Genomic DNA, 27,049 nt, shown 5'->3' on the forward strand with positions numbered 1-27,049 from the left:
TTCTTTGAAAACTAACGTAAGTTAACTTTCTGGATGTGTAAGTGTTTCGATACCTAAAAGCTAAGAAGAAGAATTTTCCTTGTAATATTTGGCTAAACGTAGTAACTAAATTCACCACAGTGTGTTTGTATATATACTCTCATAAGGTCATGCATGACAGATTAGGTTATGGCTTGGTTTTGCTGATGTCATGTCAGGAAATGCAAAGACTGTGATTTTTGATTTAATCAATAAAACCTTTAAAAAAACATTTTGACTTAGAATTCCTCCTTGTTTGAGGAGACTGACTTTGCAAGTACTGTGCACTTTTTTTTAAAGGCTTACTATGTGACTTTAAGAGCAGAATTTCAGACCAAAACAAAAGCTCTCATTGGATGCACCCCCCCCCCCCCCCCCCCTCATCCCTCTGCTCCCTCCCTGTACGCACACTTTCTCCTGTCCTGTTTCACTTTCATTCTTCTGTGAGGCAGAAAGAGCAGCGGACGAGCACCAATAAACATCTGAAAAGAAGATATAAAGTTAGAGTGTGCATCTTCACGTTGATTCGGTTTTAAGGTGTTTCTCTCTTTAGGCCAAATAAAGTAAATTCTTCAGATTGGAAAGTCTGTTGCTTCTCTTCTGATGACACTCCGTTATGCCACTACAAGCAGTGTGTCCTTGAGAGGGCGGGGCCATCTTGTGGTGAGTAGAGGGATTGGTTAATTAGAAAAAGTTAATACACGTATGAAACATGTTTGAGCCTCTGAGTGAAACAAACAAGCTGAAGGAAGCACCATTTATTTTATTTTTTTTAAGATTTATCTTTGGGCATTTTTTGCCTTTAATAGAGAGATAGGACAGTGGATAGAGTTGGAAATCAGGGAGAAAGAGAGTAGGGAATGACATGCGAGAAAGGAGCCATAGGTCGGATTTGCCACCCTCTTTCAAGACAGCCTCCATACATGGGGCGCACGCTCTAACCACTGCGCCACCAGCGCCCAGAGGCACCATTTTAACCCAGAGAGGAGAACAACACATCAAGAGGGAGCGAGTTTGACTTTACTCTTTTTAGGAAGTCATCACTCCACAATTGATTTCATAAGATATACTTGATTTTTCCTACATTCATATTCAGACTGTTGCATAATATGCTTTTAGGTCAAAAGAGGGCCACACAGAATCCACTATGAGCACATCAATAAATGGTGCAAAGTGTGTAGTTAATTCCACTATACTGGCTTTGTTTGTTTGTTAAATTCAAGACATAAATGGAGATTACTGTTTGGTGAGGTTAGCAGGTGAGGTGAGGTCTGCGTGTTTCTGCAGGTGTTTCATGAAAAGCAGTTTACAGCTTATTGATACTAAAAAGAATTGTTCAATGACGCCTCACTGTGAGAGGGAGCACAGTTCAATACTGTCTGAGGGGAAAACCAGAGTGATGCAACACATGTAACAGAAACAGTGTTGTGGTTGGATTTATCCCGCGCTGATCCGAGCAGGCACTCCGTACACACTGACAGTGTGCACTGTAACAGAGGCCATGTGGTGGCTGCTTTGGAGGGGATGTGTTTTGTGAGTGAGTGAGTGGGTGGGAGAAAGGCAAACCGACTTACAATCGCTGTCAGTTTTGGAGGAGGAGGTTTGATTCTTTTGATGCAGTGTTTCAGGCTCACACAGGATTTATGCAAATCAGCTGACAGTTTCTCGCTCGTCCCAATGTACAGGTTTGTAAGTGTGGGAGCTATGAAGAGGAACGATGTGACACACACAAGCATCAAAGCAGTTTTATTATCAGTTGCAGTAAATACTTCAGTTGAGACAGATGGATATTTTATTATTTTCTCCTTAAAAAGTGTCTGCATCACCTTCAAACACTCATGTCACTTCAAACATTTTCTACATCAATCCTTCACATATTTAGGAATATCATTTAGGATGTGAAAAATTTGGGGAATACAACTGGGAATGATTACACACTGTGATGTGTTGTGTCTAATATAATGACATAACAACAGCCCACCTGAAAGGCTTTGCAACAGACGATTCATCAATAAGCTGCAGTATTCGGTAATAGCAAAAATGTATGGCAAAAAATACAACTTATATTACCGCACAAAAAATGCAACGGAGTGTGGGCTTACTCCAACCTTGTGTTTTTGTCTGTTTACTTGAAACCTGAGGCGTTATTGTCTCAGTTGCATTCGTTTTTATTGTCTTAAATCTATTATTAAAAGAGCAGATAAATAATGTGGGCAATTTAGCATGTTTTTGAATGTAAAGTGATTAGACCAGCTGCTTACTTCAACATTTAAACAGATGTTTGGTTGGAATAAAAAAATACATATATTTGAATACATTCTAATTTTTTTTCCTTTAAAATAAGATTCAAACTATCACCCTTGAATTTGCATTTGGTGCACATGTCACTTAGAGTACAAAAACAAGCTGGCAGTCTGTGTAGAGTGAGTCTACATATATAAGCTTACTCTGGTCTGAGTCATTGCAATTACACAGGCTTGTTTATTGTAAACGTTTAACTTGATTGCTTCATTTCCTAGGCTACAACCGCTAACACTGCATTTTATATAAATACACACTTATTATTACTCCATTCAGAGAAACGCATACGAGCTAGAAAGATCTTCAGGAGGAATTTATTTTGTTTTATTGATTTTGCAATTCAGTAAAAAAAAAGTAAAAGTGTTTAGAACTGAGACAAACTGAGTTTTAGAGGTACATTTTTAAAAAGTAGCAAGTATGTATTTGTTATGCCTTGCAGGTATTTAGGACTAAAAGTTAGACTTCATCATCAATATTTTGACTTATTAAAAAACATGTTTTTTTTTACTCCATTTGCCTGACCCAAAAACTGTTACGCACACTCAAATTAAATCAAATGTCGCGATGAAGCTTGTGAAAATGATAATAGCTTTATATTTTCGCTTCGCACCGTCCGTAAACAAAGCACTCACAGCATGTTGTTATTGTCCATCTTTTCAGTGACTTCAGATTGGCAGGTTTGTCCTCCAGAGTCACGTGGTCGTGCTGAGCATCCTTTGCAGATCCAGCAGGCTGCGTGGCGTGTCTTCACTAGGTTACGGTATGGACCATTACGCTGCTGCTGCTGCTGCCTTGTGGAGTCGCAACATTTCTTGCTCGTAGTTTTCTCCGTTCTGGACTGCTCTCTGAAATCACAGGTAGGGCGACAACATACGCACGTTGAAAGTGAGAATGTTCCAGCATTGACTTGACTGTGCGAAATCGCTCTGACATCCAGATGATGCTGAGTCGCTGTCTGGGTACTTGCTATTCAACAAAGATATGCATGTGCGTGCACGAGCAAAAGAAATGGCATGCTGACGATGTGGAATATATGATTTTGCACAAACCGAGATATGCAACATTTTAAATAAATGCCAAAGAGTCTGTCCTTGCAGGTTTAGTGTTGCCTTTCGGTGCAGGTCTTGCACAGTGAGGAAGAGACGTCTTCATCGTGAGTGCAGGTAAAGCAGCTCTGCTCCGGAGGCGGTGGCTTTACTGGTTACTCGTATTATTGTTATTAGTTGTTCTGCAGTGTTTTCACCCGTGCATTCAACATTGCATTGCCAAAGACCAGAAACATTAGTAGGTCATCTGTGCGCAGAGTAAATTAGCCTGCGATTCAAGTTCAAACAGAAGCAGGGGGTTGATAGGTCACATAGTAATGACTCAGCAACAATCATATGCTGAGAGATAACTAAATATAGCTAGAATTATTTCTAAAAAAAATAAAAAAAATGTGCTGTTTGTTCACTAGATGGCTGTGGTAACTTGACTCCTTTTAGCCTCAATGTTTTATAAATAAGGAATTTTAGAATTGAGTGCAAGTATTGATTATTGTACCACTTATGTCGAAGCAAGAGGAAGCAGAGAGCGAAAGATGCCAGCTACAGCTTGTACTCCATCAGTGTTATGTTCAGACAACGCAATCACATTTGGATAAGTAGGCCTGTAGGATAAACAAAATGCTTAATCTAATAAGAATACATTTTAGGATACATGATGCCATATGTGTTTCCCCATACAAGGAATTTCTAATCTAAAAGAAAAAATGTGCCCAGTTATCTAAGAGGCAAAACTTGATTGACTTAAGGTAAGAGTCAAGACACAAGATAACAGCCATGCTTTAAACTCTGTGTTGAACTTTATTCCACTGTTAACATATTACCATGCTCACAGATACAGTGCTGTCATGCTGCTATTGTGTGCAAAAAAAAATCATATTATTCAATAAATAAATTACTACTCCGCAACAGAAGAACTAGTTACATGACTCATTTATTTTCCTGACTGTGTGCAGTCTTCAGATAGGCTAGATGAATATCTATGATTTTTTGCACGTAGATTTTTTCGAGTAGAAAAAGAAAACATAGCCTATGGTTTAATTAACCTGTCATACAGTTTACAATATCAATAACTTGCGCAACGCAAAGAAGCTGCAAATGTAGGCTATCTGCTAGCATTTGCAAAACTGCTAAGAACTCAAGAGATATAACGTAGACATCTTTGCAAGTAAGCATTTGTTGTAGTTTTGCACCTTTGACCTCTGGCCACTTGGCTAAGCTAGCAAGAGCTGCTCCAGACAACACATTGGACACAAAACTGATGTCAGTCCTCCAAAAATCTTGGTAAAAACTCAACAATACAAGATGCAAAAGTTACAGAGCAACACAGGGGTTAGTTACTGTCATCCTATTTCTCAATTTCAAATGTTAAACCTTTGAAAAAAAGTACTCCTAGGGGAAGGCTACTGTCCAACACGTGTTAGCATGCTAACATTAGCCACAAACAGCAGTAGCCTAGCCTATTTGTTCATAAATTAAATAATAAATATATCAATAACAGAACTTCAAATAACTTGGGTTGACTAGTAAGAGACCATCAAGCACATAGAAGATAATATTGTAGACTTGTAACTCTTTTCTGTAGCCTATAGGATAAAATCTTTGACTGATTATAAATGTTGTTTGGTGATGTATTTGAGTAGAACAAGGTGAAGTAGAAACTTGAAAAAGCTTAGTCATTTGTAGTTCATTTCCTTCATACTTCTGCTTTGGCCTTGAAGCTTATTTTACTGTCGCACTTGTCCTTAGTATCACAGTGTTGAAGTGTGAAGCCTTCGTTGAACTGTCAGCCACCTTGTCTCTGAGTTTGCTGCCCACTTGCATCTAAATATAGCTTGATAGATGAAGAAATAGCTCATGGCTGTGTCTGGAGTGGATTGATGTGGTTGCAGAAGGGCAAAGACCTGTAAATATCCACTCTTCTGCTGGCTCCTGGTCAGTCTCTCTGGCCAACAGGAGAGCAGAATACTATGACAGTAGTTTGATTCAGACGACTGCAGCGGCCTGTCGCTAGGTTAGCTGTTAGCTGTTAAAAGCTGTTCATATTTGTAATACAAGTGCGTCTATGCAAAGCTACATCAAGGATAACACAGTGTTGGTACTGCAACATCCTTCACAGGGAAATTGTGAGCTGCTAGCTTTTTCTCACTCTTACACTCTCCCTTTGTGAGTGAGGTTGTGTCCATGTTGTCAGTGTGAACTGTGAAACTCTGCAAGATGTCCTTGTACTAATGCCAGCACACATTCTTGTTAAGTTTTTAATCAAACTTCATCACTCTCTGGTTTCTGCTGTGCTGTAATAGTTCCAAGATGAAGATAAAGAGAGTCAGACTTTTTGCAAAGTCACACGTGTTAGAGCCGTGTAGTAGATATCTTTGTGTTGTGTTCTTCAGTGTTTGATCTGCTCAGGTCAGGGCAGCATGCTTAATTGAAGGTAAGTAAGACTGCAGTCAATCCTGGCTGCTGATCGGTTGAAGCTCATAGCATTCTGCCAGTGCTGGCTTAATTCTTCTTTTGGAAGTGGTGGAGCTACTGGAGCACACAGGTCTTCAATCATGCCTAACATTTAGTCTATTTGTACTTTTGTATACATTTTCGATGTGTAATGACAATACAATATTTTAGTAAAGTATTGTATATAATGTATAATTGTGAAGTTTATAATGAAGAATCTGGAGTAGAGTTTTTTTATGGTCAGCCATGTGTTTCCAGCTCTGCAGTCTGTGTGTACATTTTTTGGAATACTTTGAAATCAAAGTATTTGTTGTTCCATCGCATGTGGAATAACTAAGTTCTACTTAAGAGTTTACAGCAGTAATATCTGTAAGTACACATAACGAGCCAGATATTTATTATACTTGTAAATATTTGTTATTTATTACTACTTTAGGCTGCGTGGAAGTCCTGTCTAAAGACGAGAGGCCTGATATGAGTTTCCTAATTTGTAAAGTGTTGCACTAAAGCACAGTGCCTTTAGGTAGAATAATTCATTCTGGTTAACTTCATGTAATGATGTGCAACAAACACCTGCTGCCAACCCTGTAAACATTTGTACCGTGCGCAGCAGTGTGTTTGAGAGGGTGGTGCAAATTTAACGTTCCCCCTCCTCTTCGTCTCATGTACACATTCCCTTTCTGTTTCTGTCTCGGGGGTCCGAGCTTTGTTTCCAGGATGTCTGGAAAAACAGCATCCAATTCCTAAAATGCATTTGAGAATCAGCCACAGTGCTATTAATTAGAAATGATGACTGGAAGTCATTTTGCCCAGTCGAGATTGTGAGATATAACTAATTTGAATCTAATCAGAAGCAACCTCATTAACCACCAAAGACGAAAATACAAATAGAGAGCTATAACTGAGTCTATTAACACCAAGCTCCAAGCTGGGATGGCTTGCCTTGCCCCCCTCAGTATTTATTTTCCTTAAAGACACATGACGTTGGTTATTTTAGGGGGTCATCCTCATCATTTGTACAGCCCTGTCATCCACCTGAGCTTCTTGTTTTCCTTTGTTTATGTCTGCTGGCATTCCTAAACTGCTCCTGTGCAGCCCCCCCCCATCAGTGTCTGTCACTTGTGTATGTCAGCGTCCCCTTCACACATTCAAAGGGTGAGCCATTCAGAGTTCTCCGATTACACAGCTGGTATGATGGGGGCGGGACACTTGATATTACTGCTGTTGTGGTGAGTTAGCCTGTGGTGGTGGACCGGCCAGCTACTCACTCCACTGGTGGCCCATCAGGATGACACAGTGGCCCTTCAGACACAATAAAAGGTAAGAAGCAACATGCAAGAGCTGTTTTCAAATAGCACATTTATATTACTGTTGCTATTGAAAAGGTGTGGGATGGATGGAGTGAACCTGTGTCTCAGTTGGTAGAGCTGGCCATCTCTCACCTGGATGGTTGGAGGTTCGATCCCCAGCTCCAGCAGTAACATTTCTGATGTTTCCTTAGGAAGGAAACTTAACCCCAAATTGCTCTCGCTTTTTCGTCAGCTGTGTATGCATGTGTATGAATGGGATCAGTTACTTCTAATGGACACTTTACAGAGCAGCCTGTGCCACCAGTGTGTGAATGTGTAGGTTTGACCTGCGGTGTAAAAGCGCTTTGAGTAGTCAGAAGACTAGACAAGTGCTCTATGATGATCAAGTCTAGTCCATTTACCATGTCTGATCAAGGTTAAGTACATGTGCAGGCTCTTTATTGGGCTGTCAATGCACAGATCATTTGATTTATGATATTAATCATGACGCTATAGTCATTTTTCACTATTTTAATCTTCACATGCTGAATTTAAACTACAAATGAGATTTGGATGCACGGTGCATTGCAGAAGCTAAGGGCGATTCACTTTGGAACAGGTATGCCTTTGCATGCTATAGGTTAGACAATATGCAGAACGAAAGGTTTTAGATACCCTGGATTTTGCACAAGTTAACAGAATAAAGAACAAACCTGCTTATTTTTTAAAGAGTAGCCTATTAAAAAAAAGTTTGAGTGCTGTGATAATTAAATTTCCAGTGGAGGTTTTTCTTGCAGATGCATCACTGGGTAATAACGCCATACTGCGCACAAAAGCTCTCCAGAGATAAAGCCAAATTGTTCCGCACACTCAGCTCAACATCATACTCTTATTTGTGCAGCATCTTGTGCATAATGTGTGCTATGAGCCAGCTGTAACTGTCTCACAGGGAGAAAATGAGTCAGCGGAATAAAACAGAGGCAGATGTAGGGCGTCTTATTGTGACAGTGAGAAAACAGAATGGGCCCTCTGGGATTTATCTGCTATATTCCAGCAATTTCTGTGTTTTTTTTTCTTTGCCCACAGTATCTAATATTCACATAATGTGTCCTCAATACAGTCCTACTTTTTTGTATCCTTAATGCACTGTTCTTATCAGCCTTCTAAACACTTCTCAAAAAATCCAGAGCCTTGTTTGCCTCATTTTGACACACGTACTTCCAAAAATACCTTCCACACACTGAGCACTTGGCTTTGTGTTTTTAACCACAAGCTGTGTAATGAACAGACTAATACAACAATACTAATATTACTGCCCTTAATGCCTGCTCTTCAGACAGAAATCACATAAGCAGCACGTTTGAGTGTTTTTTCTGCTCATGTAGAAAAGAAAAACTGCATATTGACTAAAATCCACAAGACTAACACTGAGTGATCAGATCTATACTCCAGTAAAAGTCAATTGTCTGGCCTCGCCTTCTCCCACACGGCCCAAAAATAATTACAGACCAACAATCCCTGGCATGTTTACATGAGAGGATGAGAGGCACCTGTTTTCCTACACGTTAAAACCAAAATAATCAGCTGTGTCTATTTTGGCATCATCAGGATGATTAAGCGGTCCCAAGGTGCCTTCTCTTGTTCTCTTGTTTGTTTATGTGTGTGTGTCAGGCCGCTAAGTGAGGATTAAGACGAGTCAAGTGATGGGTTTAGAGGGATATGTTACTGGGAAACAAAAGGATATCTATCTTTATCATCAGGGAAACACCAGGAACAGCAATAAACCAGATAATCTGAAGCTAGTTAGTGTAGAAGGGTATGCATTCACTATAAATAGTGACAATAATGAGACAAGCTCTGATTTTCTGAATCATCCAGATAATTATCTCGGAATAAAGATTTACAGGATGCTAGCGTTTCTCGGCAAAACAGCTGATCCTGACCATTCAGAGTGGGGTTTGTGTCTGAACTACAAAAAGCTGACAGACCAATAACATTACCATCTATGTCACCCAAAGATAACAAGAACCTCCCCGTAGTGCTCTAAATAAAATATAAATGATCTAAATAAGAGCTGCTGTTGAGATTTTGTTAATTCAGTTATTATCATGTGAACGCAACACACTTCCATAAGTTGGTTGCTAATTGCCATCAAATTAATTTTTTGTTTAGTTTAAATTTACGCTTATTTGCGCAATTTCTGGTTCCGATTGGTCTTTTGACTGGACTGAAAATCAACAGGGTAACTTAACAAAAATAAAACCAACACCACATTTGTTTATTTGTTTCTATCCAGTTGTTGAGGCTATTTTTTTTTTGTTTTAGCTCATTTTGTAGTTCCAAAGCATCAAATCAGTGTTTTTGTTTTCACTTGAACGACTTGTTGACCTTGTTGTTCCACTTCAGAGAAAGCAGCTTCAGAGAAAAGGCTTCATTCATCAGTTTACCACTTTAAATGATCTGCTTAAAACACCCAGAAAGACACATTAAGCAACTGTAATGACCTTTTCCTGAAGAGTTGAAAAACACCAAAACAGAGCTAATATAGTGATTATTTGGCTAACATGTGACACTATAGTAGGTGTGCTAGGAATGCTAACATTGATTACTACACAGTACAAGCTGAGCTATGCTGTGCTAACATGCTTTTCATTACAACTAAATAATGTGAGAATACATCTTCTGTTTACATCTGGGTTTACCTGCTAGGTTGCTGCGAGTCAGCTCAAAATAATGATTCCATTCTCATATCTATATGGTTAATATGAAGCTGCCAACCAGCAGTATTTCATAGTCAGTAGTCTGGAAAAAAGGTGAAACCGCTAGCCTGATTTAACCGCTGTATCGAGGTAATTTGCCTACTGGTACCTATAATATGTAACTTCTTCAGTTACCAGACAAGAGGAGACTGAAAAGAGAAAGAGAAATCATTTTAACATCATAGTATTGTGGTGAATGACTTTTTATGTGACCCAGCTGAGGTCTACAGCTGACTCAGAAATGTGTCACTTGAATCAGATTTGGCAGATTTTCACGCCAGCGTCACATTTAAACACCTTCATAAGCCTGCATGATGAAGGTCATACTATACAAGGCCAGACGGTGTAACATTTCAATTGGACTTCTTTGCTAGTGTTTATGTAACATCACTGTTGTTTATCGCTTCATCATTTAACTAAAGAAGGACTTTTTTCAGTTTGTGAGCTGAAGTCGATGACAGCTCTTCTCACATGTCCTGCTTTTACTAGGTGAAATAACTGGCTCTGTTTGTTGTGAAGAGGAGAAGGCTCATTCTGCTCCTGGTAGAAACCTTGAGAACAGTAAACACTGAGGGGTTATTTTGAGACTCTGTTCAGTTTACAGTCTGCTATGATGTTGCTCCTGCAGTGTGTAGTGTACAACGCTGCTATAAATACTGATGTTGTTTAACAAAATGAAGGTCAGCTTCAGGGCTGAGAGATGTGTTTATCTAAATCGATCTAAGAAAGATATCGGCCTGTTGATCTGTATCATAATTTTAGTCTTCCTAATATTGATTTTGGGTTGTTGACGCAACAAAGACTGCGTCTATATAACAATATTGTCTTACACTATGTTTTGTTTGAAAATGTATCAATATATCTTAAAACTTGATTCAATGCCCATCGCTAGTCAGCTTGATATCTTCTCTACTGATCATTCAAATCATGTACAGTATAGCCCCGAACACTTGACCCTAATATAGGAAGTATCTGGGCTAAAGGTCACACAAGAGACCCAGCAGAAGAAGTGCAGTTCTGAGCAGAGAACAGAAAGCCCCATGAATTAGTTAATAAAGATAGCAGGGGTGACAGAGGTGTGACCACACCACCCTTGCTCTGACTCCAGACAGGGGCTCTCGTCGCTCGTCGACGCCCTCTCTGTCGCCATGGCAGCTGTTAAGACACCACTGAGAGCACAATGATGGCACGATAGCAAATGTGTTCATTAAAAACACCATCATGTGGAAGGAGAGCAGTAATTAATTGATGTGTTGGATCAGAGGTTGGTGTTAAAAAGTGTGAAATATATTATAGACATTTTAGAATTTGTTAAATAAATGAGATGACATTTGCTCGAAAATGCTTGTTTTCTATTTGTGAGTATGTGCGTATGGTGGTTTATATTACAGTGCTCTCATTACATTATCTGACTGTCCATCAGATGCCCATGTATTCCTCAGTTAAGTTCTTTCTCCTGTCGAATGTCTTGCAGGTTATGCCACCCCAAAGGCTTCCTGGATCCCCAGCCCTGAAAGAGAAAGGCTGATCGCCGTCCTCCCCCCCAGGTTCCTGCTGCTCTGCACCCAGTCTCTATCCCTGCCCCTCATCCAACTGTACATACATCACCCAACCCCGCCGCCCCCCGTCCGTCATCCTTTACCTCTGGGGCTGTTCACCCTGTCACATCCCTCTCCCACAGAACCTTCCTCACAGCCGCTCCATCTCCTCCAGTCTCTTTTTATTCCAGCCACACAAGCCTCCTTCCCTGCAGGCCCCCCTGTCCTCACCACAGAGCTATTCTTCACCCTCTGGCTGCACGCCGGGACCCATGGCTACAGGAGGTCATGCCCCAGAGATAGATGTGTTAGTCAATCTACAAGAGGTAAGAGTTATTTCAAGGGGTTAATTCCATTTGAAAATGTTTTACTGTATGAGGGAGATGGAACATGTGGAATATGTGAAGTGCCCCTGTAGAGCTCGGCCCAAGATTATTTCACCTCACATTTTGGAAGCAAAGACAAACCTGAGCTCTATTGTGAGATGGAGAACTGGTTGTTTGCACAGTGGGTAGATTCTGTTGCATTTTGGCCAGCAGCCTTTTCAGGAGGTTAACCATCCAGGGAAGTAGTTTGAGTGGCCCAATTACGTGAAAAACGCAAGCAGCTTTCAGGTTGATTTGAACTGACCCTATCAGAGCGTGGAGCCCTTTCAGGAAATTGTTGTACTTGTGTAGGTGCTGTTTTTCAAAATATTTATTTTAGGGTCTTAATAAAGAGACAGGACAGTAGATAGAGACAGCAGTCAGGGAGAGAGAGAGAGAGAGAGAGAGAGAGAGAGAGTGGGGAATGTCATTCAGGAAAAGAGCTGCAGGTAATATATCAAGTGGTTAATTACCTGTCAATAAGAGAGAACCAAGTTAAGTGTTATCCCTGCATTATGTCATAATTCTAATATGAGCTAATCCACTTAAAGGCAGGGCTGGTAATTTTTGAAAACTAGCATGATTTTGAAAGTAGCATTCCCCCAGTGCCATGTTCGCACCCCCTCCCCCTGCGCCCTCAAAAACCACGCCCCTCACTTACATGCACGAGCGCCATTGGTCCAGAAGCGGAGCTCAGCTCATGCTTTGAGTGTGGGCTAGTGCACAAAAGGGGTAGAGAACGAGCAGGGAGACAGGGGGGCGTGATTGGTTCATCAGATTGGTACCTCGTGGCAGATATTGGTCGACGTTTTTCCAGGATTAAAGCTGCTGCAGATGATGGATTTTCTTTGATCCTTTTTCAGAGCACGAGTTATTAATTTCTGTCAGGACCTAAAGACAATTTCAAATAAAAATCTTAAGAAGTGTATCTGGAGAAAATTACCAACCCTGTCTTTAAAGGGCTACTTCACCTGTTGAAACATGAATCTGTATTGACTTTGGGTCATATATGTAGTAGAAATGTGAAATACATTTTGAAGTTAGTGCCTTCTTGGCTGAGAAAAGGCCAAAAGTCTCTTTTTGGCTCATGTGGATGAGAGACACCAAATCCCAGAATGCACAGCACCGCAAGCCAATCCCACTAAGGTCAGGTTTACAGACATGTTTACTTTAACACATAAAGCCGTTTCCTCAACTGATTCCGAGATGTCTTCCAGAAGGAATTGGCATCTTGAGTTACTTCTAATTCCTGGAAAATTCCTGTCAGAAAACAGACTCTATGTCTGTGTCCATAGGCAAACAGTGAGAGCACAGACACTACCAGTCCGCCCCAGCTCGAGCCGGCCCGGGCTCCTCGTCCTCACAGCCGCGGACAGGCAGGCAGACAGCAATATAGCAATATAGCCCCGAGATGATTGCTGCCGACAGGCTGGTTTTGTTTCTCGGCTGCTGCGGATAGCGGCGGCCCTGGCGGCCAGCGGCTAAAGCAGCCAAAGCACAAGACCGGCCTCTTGCTATATTTATATTTTTCCGCCATTAGCAGCCTGTTAGCATATCAGGCCTTATGTCTCTGCTGCTGAGTTGGCAGCAGCCGGCGACGGCCAGCAATACAGCATTTTCGCCATTATCAGTTTTCTCCATAGAGCCTGTTAGCATAGCTTCCAAGCAATATGGTGGATGTTAAGTTTCGATTCTGGGAGTGAGTTCCCAACCACTGATCTGTGATTGGTCTGTAGCTTCAGTGGTCGAACATATGAGGAACTAGCGTTGTAGTTTCACCCCGCTAACCGCAACAGCTTCCAGTGATGCAAAAAACGTCATTTTGCGTCACTGGAAGCTCCTTTTCAGACTTAGAAATACAAAGATTTCCCATCTCAGGGGAAAATGAGGGCGGGATGCACGAAAATACTACCAGGTTTCTAATGATACAAAGCTAAATGCAAATGGGTGAATAATCCATTTAAGTTCCAGACGTAATGAAACTAAAATATGATTTATTACTTTTTCTGCTTGATGTGCATTGTTGCATTGTTAAAAACCAAGCGATCGCCTCCTTTGTTGAAAAATGATGCACATTCATAAGTGCAAAAATCTGCAGTCCCTCGTGTGTCCACTTGAGACTTGCTGCAAAAGCTCCAGAAGTCATATTAACTTCCAGATTAAAATGCCAATTTTGACAGCAGAAATAAATAACTCATGTCTTTATCTGTACACACTCTACAGGGGTGAGTTAAAAAAAAAAAATCATAATTCATGTGGCTCAGCGTTGTAGGTGTTAGCGAGGAGGATTAAGGCCCACCACTGGGTGTTGTCACATAGACGATGTACATGTTTTCTACAGTCCATGTTGAGAATGTTCAGGAGGTGAAGGAAACAGATGAGACGGGACAGTGAATACCATCAAGGACAGAAAAACTTCAAACGCAAATGCAGACTGCTGAGAAGGAGAGTTGAACTTTGCATGAGGTAACCAGTATGCAAAACACCTGCTGCACATTGATCATCAATGGAGAGTCCTTTATAGAAAGACAGATTTATACTTGGGGGGTTAATGTTGTCATTGTGGTTGAACGCTTGAGTGTGAGAAGGGGGAGTCAGAAAAAAAAAAATAGTTCAAGAGCTTGTTTGACGGACAGCCACAACAAAATGCTTTGTGTCTATGTGAACTCATTCCCAGCAGCTTCAAAACCACTGAGCTGCCAAGTAGCTGGTTCATATCAGACCAGGGAGCAATGTCAGTGGATGCACTTGAGATGTTTTATTCTGAAACAAAATATCTGTTGGATGTGGCATTTCCCATTTCTTAAATTGTGTATTTTCTCTGCTGGATCTGGGATTTCAGAAAGAAGAATTTGGCTTCATCCATTTTATTTTCCTTCCCCTCAGGCCAGAGCTGCCCTTTGAAACAGCTCTTGTATTAGAAATGTGAAGAACAAAAGGGCTTGTTATATTCTTTCAAATGGCACCTTCAGTATTACAGAATAAAGACGCTCAGGTTAATGTAAATGTGTTTTAGAAGAAGAAGATATCCTTTATTCATCCCGCGAGGGGAAATTCAATTTTACACTCTGATATTGTACATCCTTCACACACACAAACATGCACAAACAGGGTCAAAAGAGCAAAATATATTTTGCAGAGATTCAATTTCAAATGAAAATATGAAATGACCAGGAAAGATTTCCTAAACAAGGATACCATTTTAACTGTGCTTTGGCAACACTGATACATTTGTATTCATTTAAAGCCTGTTAAATAAACTGAAATCTACAAGGATAGTAATACAACACTAGAGTGCTGTAATGAAGCACATCATTCATTTGCAGACAGCCAGGTCAGCCTAGTGAAAGAGATCTTGATTGCAATGGTTTTTTAATTAACTGGTTTAACTTTTCTCTCTGATGTCCCAATAAAAGGATGAGTCACTCATCTGTCTGCAGAATATCTGTTGTTGAAGTGAAATACTGTAGAACAGGTTGTGCCAACTAGGTAGGTGATGTGTTATTATGCACAGTGGGGCACATGCCATCAACAGTGTGCAAAGCAGACTGTGACATGATTGATGGAAACAATAATGTCAATGTTAATCTTTGGCTATCTGAATAATACTCTGCCCTCAATAATAGATGCAATCTCTAGTAAACTCACACATACACAACGTTAGGATTAACGTTTGGGTACTTCACTTCAGTTTAAAAATCTGTGGTGTTTTCCTAATTACATCTTCATTATCAAAATGTTCTTTAGAGATGAATAATATGCTCAGAGTTGAGATTCAGATGTTCAGACGTTCACTCTGCTGCTTGATATTTGCGGATTAGAAATATAGAGCAAGTCACAGAAACACTGTTGCCATTTTATATTTTGCTCATGCATTCATTTAACAGAACAGAAGGAAAAGTTGCTCGGCTTTAATTTTAAACATAAAATGCGTTAATAATGCCAGCATTTTGAAGTAATTGCTCATAAACATCAGCTGTGCAGTGAAAAGCAAAGCTAAACAGTGCAGCTGATATTTATGTTAGTGGTGTTTGTTGGTCTGGGAAGTGGGCCAGCTGCCTCTATCAAAGGGGAGAGATGAAGCGAGTGGGAAGCAGCTTTTAAACACAGCGAAATAAAAAGAGCATGAGGCAACAGAAAGCAGCCTAATCAGAGGCAGAGGCAAACAAACATATTGTATTTTCATCAGCCTCGATTGTAATAAGTGAGATAATTAGTGTAAGAATACGTTTCACATTTTAAATCGATTCTCTTTAGCACGGCCGAACAAACTGTAAGCTGCTCTCTGCCTGGCACTGGACTTTATAGTCTAAATGATAAATCTGCTGTGACATATTGTTACATGCTGTAACATAATGTAGCCTGAAGGCATCATCTCAGCTACAGGGCTCAGCACAGAGACAGGGACAGCTCTGTGATTTAAAGGGAGCATTCATCAAGTCATTTATCGGGATGGCAGAGCATTTAGCTCTAATATCATCGGATAGTGTCCAGATTTATTTAGAATAAAGAGTATCTTTCTTACCTTTATAAAGATAATGTTGTTCCGCTTTATATCCATTGCATATTGGCATGACTATATCTACCGGGGCCGACAGGTGCAAATACTCGGCAAAAGCTGAAACAACTCATATTAAGAGAAGAAAATACAGAATCGTGGATTTAGAATAAGAAACTTCACAGACATGTTTTGGGGAGTTCTGTGACTTATTTAAACTGGTTGAAAAGATGAATAATATGTGACCTTTAACGTCAAATACAGTCGAAAAATATAAAGGATATAAAGTCAAACAGACATGTTCAGAAGAAAACTGCTTAACAAACGCTAAAATCAAAACTTTTTCTACACAAGTGCTCCAGGTCTGTAGGGGGCGCTCACTGTAGGACAGTTTACTATTGATAGGAGAGAGAGAGAGACACCAGGCACTGAATGTGTTTTTTCTAGATAGGAAAGTCGTGTTGTTGAACGACACAGAATAACATCAGTATTACAGCAGCAAGCCGGCCTGAATGAACTCGATATTAAAACAGTATTTCTAACCCTAACACCCTGTCTACTCCAAATAAAACAGAAACACATTGAAGGTTGTCCTGATCACCAAGGGCATACCAGGCAAACACATGAAACACACACAGCCTCTTTCATATTAGTCAGCAGCTGATAAATATTTGAATGGCTCTCTCTGGCTCAGCATTCCGTCAGATATGAAATATTAATGTCGCAGTAGAAGTTGGGCAGATCACAGGAAAAGGTGAGGCAGCAGGGTTTTTTTTTTTCATCTGAACACTGACTCAGCTCAGGGGAAAAAAAAGGCTTATTAATGGTAGCTTTACTCTCCCGTAATTGATTGGAGGCTTTGAAGCAACCACATATTTGAAACAACATGAATCAAATATCACTGTGTTTGAGGTAAATGGACACCGCCACTTCAGTGCTCACTGTAAACAGACAAGCTTTCATCCTGCCTTCATTAAGGCGATATTTGTATTAGCAGATGAACATCCCAATGGCAGGACACAGTTGAGTGGAATTATTTCACTCCTTTGTGCCCGAGCTTTTACACAATACATCAAAGGTTCCACAACAGTGACTGCAGGTCATTTGTTTTTTTTTTACTTTCCTTCCCAAACAATCACAGAAAGTAGTGAAAAATGTCCGCACACTTAGCCCGAAGTTTCAAATGTGACATCATTAAAGTTGACCTATTATGCTGATATTCGATTTTAAAACTGGCATATAGTGTTACAATGCCTGATCGGATGACCATACTAAACATGGACAAAGTTTCAGATCATGAGGTAAACATATGTTGGTAGTAATCCCAGGATGAATCTGCTGAGTGCTTAATGACACAATTGTTTGCCGATATGAAACCAAAAAGAAGTTCACAAGACCACTTACGCTGTCTATGTAAGCCGTTGAAACCTCTTACAAAGGCTCTCCTCTCTATGCACTGGAGGGCAGCCCTGCCCTGGCAGCCCTACAGCGTTCTGACTGTTTGTCCTTTTTGGTGCTCGTAGTAGAGAACGCTATCTTTTCCTTTGAATGGTTTGTTGACATGTATTAAAAGATTGTTAGCCAGACTGTAAGGTGGCACATTCATTTATTCAATGTTGTCTGCTGTGGTAGTTTCAGAGGGTGGTATTAAAGGATTGACGCACAGAGGGACATGACCTTCTGTCTTTTAAATGAAGCTAACTCAAAGAGACAACTCAAACAATGGCAGTACTCACCTCTTCCTGGTTGTTTTCTCAGTAGGTGGGGGTGGGGTCTCAAGAGGGTGGGGGGGGGGGGGGGGGGGGCATAAGGACCTGTTTTAAAGCTTTTGGAGCAAACCATTAAGATGAGGGAGGTGGAAGAGGCACAAACAAAGCAGACTGAAGTGATTATATTATTCATATTTTAATCAGTGTTGTCATTTTAAATGTTCACTTGAGTATTTATGTCAATATTTATTTGTTGTATTCTATTTTTGAATTGTATTAGTTTTATATGAATATTCATTGTTTCATAGGGTCTTGTTTCCACCTTAGTGGTTTGTCTCACCTGAAGCAGTGAGAGTATATAAGGCAGCTGCTCTCTTTCAGTGTAAGCTTGGTGTTGGTGTCTAACGGTGTTTGTGTTGACTTTCTCTACATGAAATCTCGAGACATTATCCTGAGAAACAGATCCAGACTTGCTCTTTCATGCATGTAGCACAAAGCTGAGGATTTTCTGTATGAGACTTGTTCATAACTACCGGAAATACTCAGTTTGTGTAAGGCATGGGTGGCTCAAGGAGTAGAGCGTGCACGAGGAGGACTTTTCTGTAATGTCTGTTGCTGCGTTGATATCACTTCAACATGTATTTGTACAGATACTCAAGAAAAGAATTAAACATAATATACAGGTGAGCAAATAATCAATTTTTATCAACCAGTCTTTATTTGAATAGAGCCAATTGATACCAAATGTTATCTCAGGAAGCTTTACATAAAGAGCAGGTAGAGACTGTGCTCTTTGTGATATTATTCACTCAGAGCCAACATTAACCCTCCATTAGCATAGCATCTGACAACATTTAGCAAAGTTACAGTGGCTAAGAATTATCTTCCTTCAAACAGGCAGAAATCTTGAGCAGAACCAGACTCATGATGAACAGACATCTGCTGCAGCTGTTTTGAGTATGAAACAGATACAGTGCATATAGAGTCAACCTTGTCAGGTTCAGGTTTCTATATTTGTACCTGTAGGTAAATTTGGTTTCAGGGAGAGTCACATTAACGTAATAAAACACATACGATACATGGAACATACAAAGTCCAAATGCATGGTACATGGGTGAAAGTGTGGAAATGTAAAAAGTGTGCAGGTTCTAATTGACAATTGATAGACAAGCTGATCTTTTACAGACAGTAGAAAATTACAATAGAAAATAAAAAAAATAAATGTCTTCAATGAGGTCACCTGTTTGCTTTGTAGCCTTTTACCTGCTCTCTTCAAACTTCAGATAATTTAGACATTAAATGGAGTGGCCATGTTGAAGACCATCCAATGTCCAGTGAAAATGATTTAGAGTCTTGAGCTCTCACATACACAGAGCTGTAAAAAAAGGCTAATAGATTATGAATAATGCAGCACTTGAGCTTTGCATTCAACCTCTGCTTTGATTCTCTCTGCAGGACGGAAGTTTTAGCTGTCATTCAGATATATGAATTAGCTTCTTTGTTCACGACAGATTTTCAGGTGTGAATAATTTATGAAGTAATTATTGGGGTCTGTTCACAAAACAGCTACACTGGTGATTCTCAAGGTGTGGCCTGTGACCCCTTGGTAGGCCCCAGAGGACCTACAGATGGGCCACTCGAGGTTATCCCCAAAAATATGTATTCTTTGAAATTTCCATTTTACAATTTACTTTCTGCACAAAAAATGTTACACATATGTGGCTAGATCAGACATTTGCATTGCATTACCATAGGCCCACTTTACCATAGAATCTGCATGTTCTCCCCATCAGACATGAGCCTTTCTGTGTGTGTGTAGTTTGGCTGTTCTCCCTGTGCTTGAGTGGGTTCCCTCTAGATACTCCGGCTTCCTCCCACAATCCAAAGACATGCTCGTTAGGTTAATTGGTGACTCTAAATGATCTATAGGTGTGAATGTGAGTGTGGCTGTTTGTCTGTCTCTACATGTCAGCTCTGTGATTGACTAGCTAACAGTCCAGGGTGTTACTCTGCCTCTCGCCCAATGACAGCTGGGATCGGCTATTTGTATTCGTCAATAATTAAGAAAGCTATTGCTCTCAGTGAAACGTACGGTGGGTAAAACTGGAAATCCATGTCCTCCCCTTTCTGCTATCCAATTCCTGTTCACATCCTGGCTCCGCCACCTGGGCTGGGGTCGCCCTCCTCCTGTGTCCCTCCACCCAAACTGACTTCAAAGCTCACATGAAAGACTTTAGAGTCATTGGCACAAATGGAGCTGCAGCGAGGCATCACCAGGTTCAGCAGAAATCCCTTCATTGTAATATTTCTCTCAGCTCGCAGTATTATTCCCTCATGCATCACATTAGGAGTATTCAAGTCTGGGTCTTACACTGTGCTTACCAGAGCAAGGGGAGGCCAGGGAAGATGTAAGAGGTAGAAATTAAACTCGAGTTGGTTTGCAGGAATATAGGACACCTTAAATAATGAACAAAATTGAGCTGCTTTTTACTGCTCGCCCAATTTAAAACTCCTTTCATATTCTGTCTGGCTTTATCTGCCTCGGCTCTGTGTAGATAGGTAGCTGAGATCATTAAACCCATCCTGTCCCTTCATCCCACTGGTAATTAGGGAGTAATGGAGCCTTGGCACAGAGAAATCAGAGACCACAGAGCGGCGGCCAGAGTGCTTATCGTGCCAGCAGCATTCTGAGGTGGAAGAAGCGGCCTGTCGCGGTGATTTGACCTATCAGAGGCACCTAACAGCTCCAGCAGGACACTCCCATCAGCTCTGACTCCCCCCCAGGGCCGTCTAGTGCATTAGTTCTCTGCTGCTTAGCACTTTGTTGTATTGATTTCATGTCCTCTATACATAAGGTGGAGAATGTACAGACACCTGGTGCCTTTTGTACTCTATAGGAGGTATTCTAAAACTCATATTGTAGTTGTTCTATGAAGATACAAAGCGGAAACGGGGTTTGAAACCAGATTGAATTTGTTTTGGCTTAAAATGTTCCAAACGAATCAAATCCAGCTTTTTTTGGAGAGCATATTTTTAAAACCCCAGTGCTCACCATAGTGCTTTACAGTCCACAAAAACAATATTACAGTGAAATAAGTAAGGGACAATGCCAGATGAAGTGTTCAACATCAGGAATTAATAGACCATGTGGAGGCTTGAACCTTTTGACGTGTAGTTTATGGGATATAGCTGAAAAAACAAAGGTCTCCTCCTGTGGTCTTCAGCCTGTCTTTGGCTAAAAACAACGGGTCAAGATTTTCTTTTCCATGCACGTTTAATGCTTTTTTGAACTTCCTGCGTTAAAGATGTGTTAAAGAAGTTTCACAGTAACCTACTGTATATGTATATGAAGTTGGTGATGAAGCTCTTTCCATTTTTGCTCTTTTGTCACCCATGATTATTATTATTATGAAGTTCTTTTAACTTAGACTCAATCTGCCCCCCTGTGTGTCTCTTATTTCTGATGTCAAGCTGTGTCATGCTAACAGAAAGCCTTCTTGCATTTCCAACTATATAGCACTATATGCTAATGCTACAATAGAGCAATCAAACGAGCACAAGTCATGTAATCATCATGTCCACATTCAGCAGTAATGGCTGCTTTCTGCTTTTACAGATTTCCTCATTCAGCACGCATAGACGAGCTTAAAGATTGCTCAACACATTGAAGCCGTTCATTTTTCACTGATATTGGGAACATATACCCTCTCTTATATTTCCTTATTGCTCTCACTTAGTTGACTTTCTCTCCCTGTGCTTTTGAAAGTGTGGTGTAAAAGCTCTCTTGTTCTCTCCCTTCTTCCAGGTGAAGGTGGAGGATGATGATGAGGAAGGAGCAGTGGAGGAACATGAAGAGGAAGAGGAGGAGGAGGAGAACTGGGAGAAGGCCCTGTCTGTGGAGCGCTTTGGAGACATCATCAGTGACTCTGCTTGCAGCATTGGAGACAAGATGGGTCGCCACTACACCGAGAAAGACTTTGAGTGTGAGCAAAACCACCATGAACACATTTGACCTTCAATGACACAATAAGGGCTTCTAAAAAAAAATGTTTTCATGAAGTTTTTTTTATCTTTTATTACCAGAGTTTACCACCAAAGTGGTAAACTGACTGACTCTTGAGGAGCGTGTCCACAGTAAAACTACAGTGTTGCTCCGCCGTCACTCGACACAATACACTTCACTTCCTGTAACTTGATCATGACCACAAATCTTCAAAATAATATAGGAATAATCACATTTAATATTCAGCAATATTACCAAGCTAAACACAAATATATACTCTAGAAAATTATTGAATTCAAACAATAATAACCAAACTTATTACTGTAAAGTTGCGGTAACAACAGTGTTTACAGTCTTCAGTTAGCTTATTTATTTTAGCATGTAGCTCGTAGCACCACTGTGCCTCAATACAGCTGGCATCACCGTCAATGTTTTGGCTTGCTTTAAATGCATTCACATAGTTGTGTGTTTATATTGTACACAGTCTTATGTAATATCATAATCCAGTTGCAAATGTATGTCTTTATCTGTAGATAAACACAGCCCTATATCATCTTCTGACCTTCTCTGTCACACTTCTCTGACTTAGGCTGAGAATGGCACATCAGTGGATTAGTTTGAGGCAGATCAGGGGATGAAGACCACATGCTCTGGTAGGAGATAATAGAGGCTATTATTGGAGAGAGCCGCTTTCTATTTGATGTTTATTAAACAGTGCATCTCTCTATCATTGTATGTTAATTAAACTCTAAAGCCTTTGTTTGTGTTGTGTCTTTCAAGTATTTAATAGGGAATTAAGGGAGGGGGTAGGGGGGAGATTGCACATCTCCTCTGGGAATAGCCCCCTGTTTAGTTTAATGGAATCGAAAGGCTGCAGCCAAGAAAACTGTGTTTGTTCGCCTAAGTCAGTATTTGTGGAAAACTCTAGAAAAAATGTTATTTAACTGTTTAATATATGTTCGAATACTCATTAAGAGGTGGGTTTTGGTACTGGGACTTCACCCATTGGTTTAGGACTACCACTATAAGCCTTGAGATTTATAATTTAATAGTCAACATTTTGGATGAAAATATGAATACTAAGTTATAGGCTGTTGGTAATGCTATTTTCGGCTACGTCATTAGATAGGATAGCTGTGAGAGAAACAGGAAGTATTGGGAGGAGAGAGTGAGGTCAAAGGGCCGGGGTCGGAATTCGAACCAACGGGCACTGCAATGAGGACTACAGCCTCTGTACATGGCACACTCTACATAACCGCTAGTCTATCGGCGCCTCAGTAATGTTAGTTTTATAAGAATCTGAAGTTCACAGAGCTGACTGTGATAATAATTGGTATGCTCATGTTGGCTGTCAAAAGAAAAACAGACTTCCAACATTAATGTGCTCGTCCCCCAAAAAATCCTCAGCAGACTCCTAAAAGAATACTGAAAACACATGTTCTTATATATAAGAATATATATATATACTCTAAATCAGACAATAATCAACACAAGAGGCGTTTTCGGACCGCCGGAACTTCTTCACAGTTCTAAAAAATGTTGGAACCCTGCTCCTTTTTTACTGTTTCCACACCGCAGGATCTGTGAACTATTTAAGTTCCCAGAACCCCGTTTAGAGGAACCTTTTAAGCTCCTGCTTCAGAGTAGGTACCGTATGGCTGTGCGAATGTAGACAGAAAAAAAAGTCCCCATGGTGTGTAGTTCTCAGGAAAATCTGTAGTGGATAGCTCCTCTTCAAAAAGGTTCCCAGGACTGTTTGGTTTGAAAACACCTAAAGTCTGAGTCGACTTAAAGCTAGTGGTTAAGACCATGAAGTTGTTAGTGAATGGAGTGAGGGGTACGCTCATTTTCTGCAGACTTTTTGCAACCATGAAGTCGCCCTCTGCTGCTCAGTCCATCCTCTCATATACAGTCAATGCTCATGTGCTAACTCCAGCATTCCAGGTCATGGTGGTCTCTGATTGTATTCTTGTTTGTTTAGATCACCGACACACGTTTCATCATACGCACCACCCCTTATCCACCCACCTGCCCCTGCCCCAGCGTTTACGGAAACGGGTGCACAGCTCGGACAGAAGGCGGAAAAAGAAACGGAAGAAAAAAAAGACCTCCCTGCCCCCGTCTGATGTTACACCCACCATCCACGAGGTAGACGAGGAGGAGGCGGAGTCTGAGACCGACAGACAGGGGGCGGCAGCTGCGCGGAGCACGGAGCCACCTGACCTCCAACCGCAGGTAAAATCAGACAGGAAAACAGTCTGTGTTGAAAAGGTGGCGAGATAGAGTTGTGCAATTACCTCCGGCTTTCTTATATTGTTGTTGGCAACATGTGAGCATGTCTAACTGTGATGGTGCAAGATGGCAAGGCTAGCTATTACAACTAGCTCTGGTTTGGAAACCTTCCAGGTAGAACCACCTTAAAGCATATCCCTCCCCTCTCACTGCTTTTCCTCTTCCTCTCAGTTTAGTTTGGGGAGCCAAGAAGACTTGGAGGAACCCCTCCCGCTCTCTGCCTTCCACATGGAAAATGAAGAACATCCATTGTCAAAGGAAGGCACACCCACTGTGATAAATGGAGAGGCTTGTAATGGGGGAATTGCTGTTCTTGAGCAGGATGAGGAGGTGGATGGTGAGGAAGCCTCCTGCAGCAGGTAGGTTATTGTGGTTTCTCAGGTGGCTCTGTTTGCGAGCGTTGAATTACAATAGAAACAGTGCTGCACGAAGAAACCGACACTGATGCACTTAAAATGGATGATTTAGGACTTGATGCAACAATGTATCATCAATATTTTAATCAAAATGAATCAAATGCCCGATGTTTTTTTACGTGAAAGGTGTCACTTAGAGCCATGAACCTACAGCGATGTCTGTGTGACCTATAATGAGCGCTAAGCCTGCCAACCTGCCCTGCTGAGCATCCTTTAGCTAATTGCTTTGATTTCTAGCCAGCGAATGTAATATTAGGCCCCCTTTTCCCAGCAGCAGCAGTAGATTTCAGGGAGAAATACTGTAAGCTCTTATTAACTATGGTATGCTACAGGCCGAGGACCGAACAGCAGACTGTGCTGGGGCAGCAGTTGATCAGTCTGTGGGGACCTGGGATGAGAACCGGAGGGTCGCAGGTTCAAGTCCCGGTGCGGACGTCTGGAAGTTGGTCTTCTAGAGAACAACATTAAATCACAAGTTGGCTTAAAAAAACAGTGAATATTGTAATGTTCCTCCTCAGGTCACTAGAAACAGAAGTCAGGATGAATGCTAATGTTGCTGAAAGTTTCAAACAAATCAAACAAAAAGATACTATATAGTAACATGTTTGCCAAAACAACTTTATGAGACAATAATGGGGCAACATTTGTTTTTCTGCTGCCCCCATGAGGCTAGAGACAAAACTTGAATTTAATATGAGAACCTGTGTTTGTGCTGCAGAAGCAAGAAGAAATGTCTGCTGTGAATAAAGCCTTTGTCACAGGTGGATAAATGCACTGTTGACTGTTGACAAAAACAACATTGATACGTTATCATTCTATGAAATTGCAATATCTGTTCTGTGAGCAAACAGTTTGTTTCTTGTTTACTTCATTATTTGAAGTAGTTGGGAATATTTACTCTTTATTTCAGCCCCTTAAGGTTTGACCTCCATAAACTTTTGTAACTGTCAAACATCTGTCTCTTAAAAGTGCTCATTGGATCTCATCAGCTAGCTGCTAACTGTGTCTCTTTTCTGTCAGTTGATAAAGCAAAGCTGTGGTTCCATACAAGTAAAGACGATCAACCTGAAGATGCTTAAAATGCTCCGTAGAGCTGACAGAGTTGGGTGATAATTCTGGCAGAGTTCATCACAATGAGCAGCTCTCTTCACACCACCTTTGGTGCTCGGCTCAGGCCGATATTAAAAATATCGATCAAGCAGCTTTGCGTGTTGTTTGTGAACTGTTTTTTTTCCTCCTTTGTATTACTCTTAAGTCCTTTTTACCAAGGAGTGTTTACTGTTACTGTGAAGCTAGATAACACAGAAATTCGTTGCTATGGTTACGCCTTAAGAACTAATTTAATGTTTTATTTAATATGGTTACACTGACACAAGAACAATGTTTATGGTGTTTTTCAGCTGCATGCCAGACAGGGCTGAGTGTTTTAGTCAGATGTGTTATGATGGACTCGGGAGACGGACACCAAAGCTGGATTAGAAATGATTAAATTCATATTTAAAGGTTATTTTGCTTTCTAAATTTAGAGTTGACCCTCTGCGTCGAATGTATCTGTTAAATAACACTTAATGCATGCATATAATCACATACGATATGCAAGTTAGCGCTACATTAGCATCCTTAATTGTGTCATCAGGAATATGAACGTCAAGCAGATCCGCCCCAAAGACCCAAGTCCCGTGCATACAGTACAGCTCCTTAGGCTGTAATGATTCATCGATGGTTCCAGCTGCTGTATTTTACATAATTATGAAATTGAGCAAGGTTTTGAGGTTAGAGGCGCCACAATGATTCAGGTGTTTGTGTATGCAAATAACAGCACAAGAAACAGCATGTAGCCTGTGCCATGTCGGATTACGTCGCTGTGATTGACTGAACACAGCAGTGGATGACTCAGAGGGTTTATGAGGAGGTCCTGGTTTGGTGCTGTGTTGTGCTGTGAAGCCCTCTGCTGGTGAAGCGACAGCATGTCAACCAGAAGGGAAAGCACAGATTTTCCACCAGCAGCTTCAATTTAGTTCTTTTTTTAAACACTTTCTGGATTTCAGCAGGTAATGACACTTTTTTCTGAAAGGCGTGTACGCTCCCGTATAAGTGTCTGTTCTCTTGTTGTCAGTGCCAGTACAGAAGAATCAGATCCCTCAAGTTCAACTTCGACCCGCAGCTGGTTCCGCAAGAAGCCCGTCCACCATCGGCCTGCAGCCACCCAGCGGAGCAACTATGACCTACGAGAGCGAATCTGCATCGGCAGCATGACCGCTCATGAGACGGCCGTCTACCAACAGGTCCCCACCGACGAGGCCGAGGCCCAGATGTTGGCCAGCGCCGATCTGGATGACATGAAAAGTAAGGAACAAATGTATT

The 27,049-nt window shown here is 40.9% G+C and overlaps 1 protein-coding gene across 4 annotated transcripts in view; it reads left to right on the forward strand.

The window, feature by feature from the left end:
* The first annotated feature begins 3,044 nt into the window (after positions 1-3,044).
* Positions 3,045-27,049, forward strand: part of LOC109986042 (anion exchange protein 3-like) — a 63,862-nt gene continuing 39,857 nt past the window's right edge. For 2 of the 4 annotated variants that reach the window (XM_065962036.1, XM_020636558.3), the window contains exons 1-6: positions 3,045-3,176; positions 11,339-11,728; positions 21,780-21,957; positions 23,959-24,212; positions 24,441-24,628; positions 26,802-27,031. In XM_065962036.1, coding sequence (XP_065818108.1) covers positions 11,675-11,728; positions 21,780-21,957; positions 23,959-24,212; positions 24,441-24,628; positions 26,802-27,031 — 904 coding nt within the window. In that variant the 5' untranslated portion in view covers positions 3,045-3,176; positions 11,339-11,674. Of the gene's footprint in view, positions 3,177-7,024; positions 7,137-11,338; positions 11,729-21,779; positions 21,958-23,958; positions 24,213-24,440; positions 24,629-26,801; positions 27,032-27,049 lie in introns of those variants that run through there. The other 2 variants (XM_065962037.1, XM_065962038.1) reach the window with 2 other exon arrangements.

This window comes from Labrus bergylta, chromosome 13 (genome assembly GCF_963930695.1).
Source record: "Labrus bergylta chromosome 13, fLabBer1.1, whole genome shotgun sequence".
NCBI lineage: Eukaryota > Metazoa > Chordata > Actinopteri > Labriformes > Labridae > Labrus > Labrus bergylta.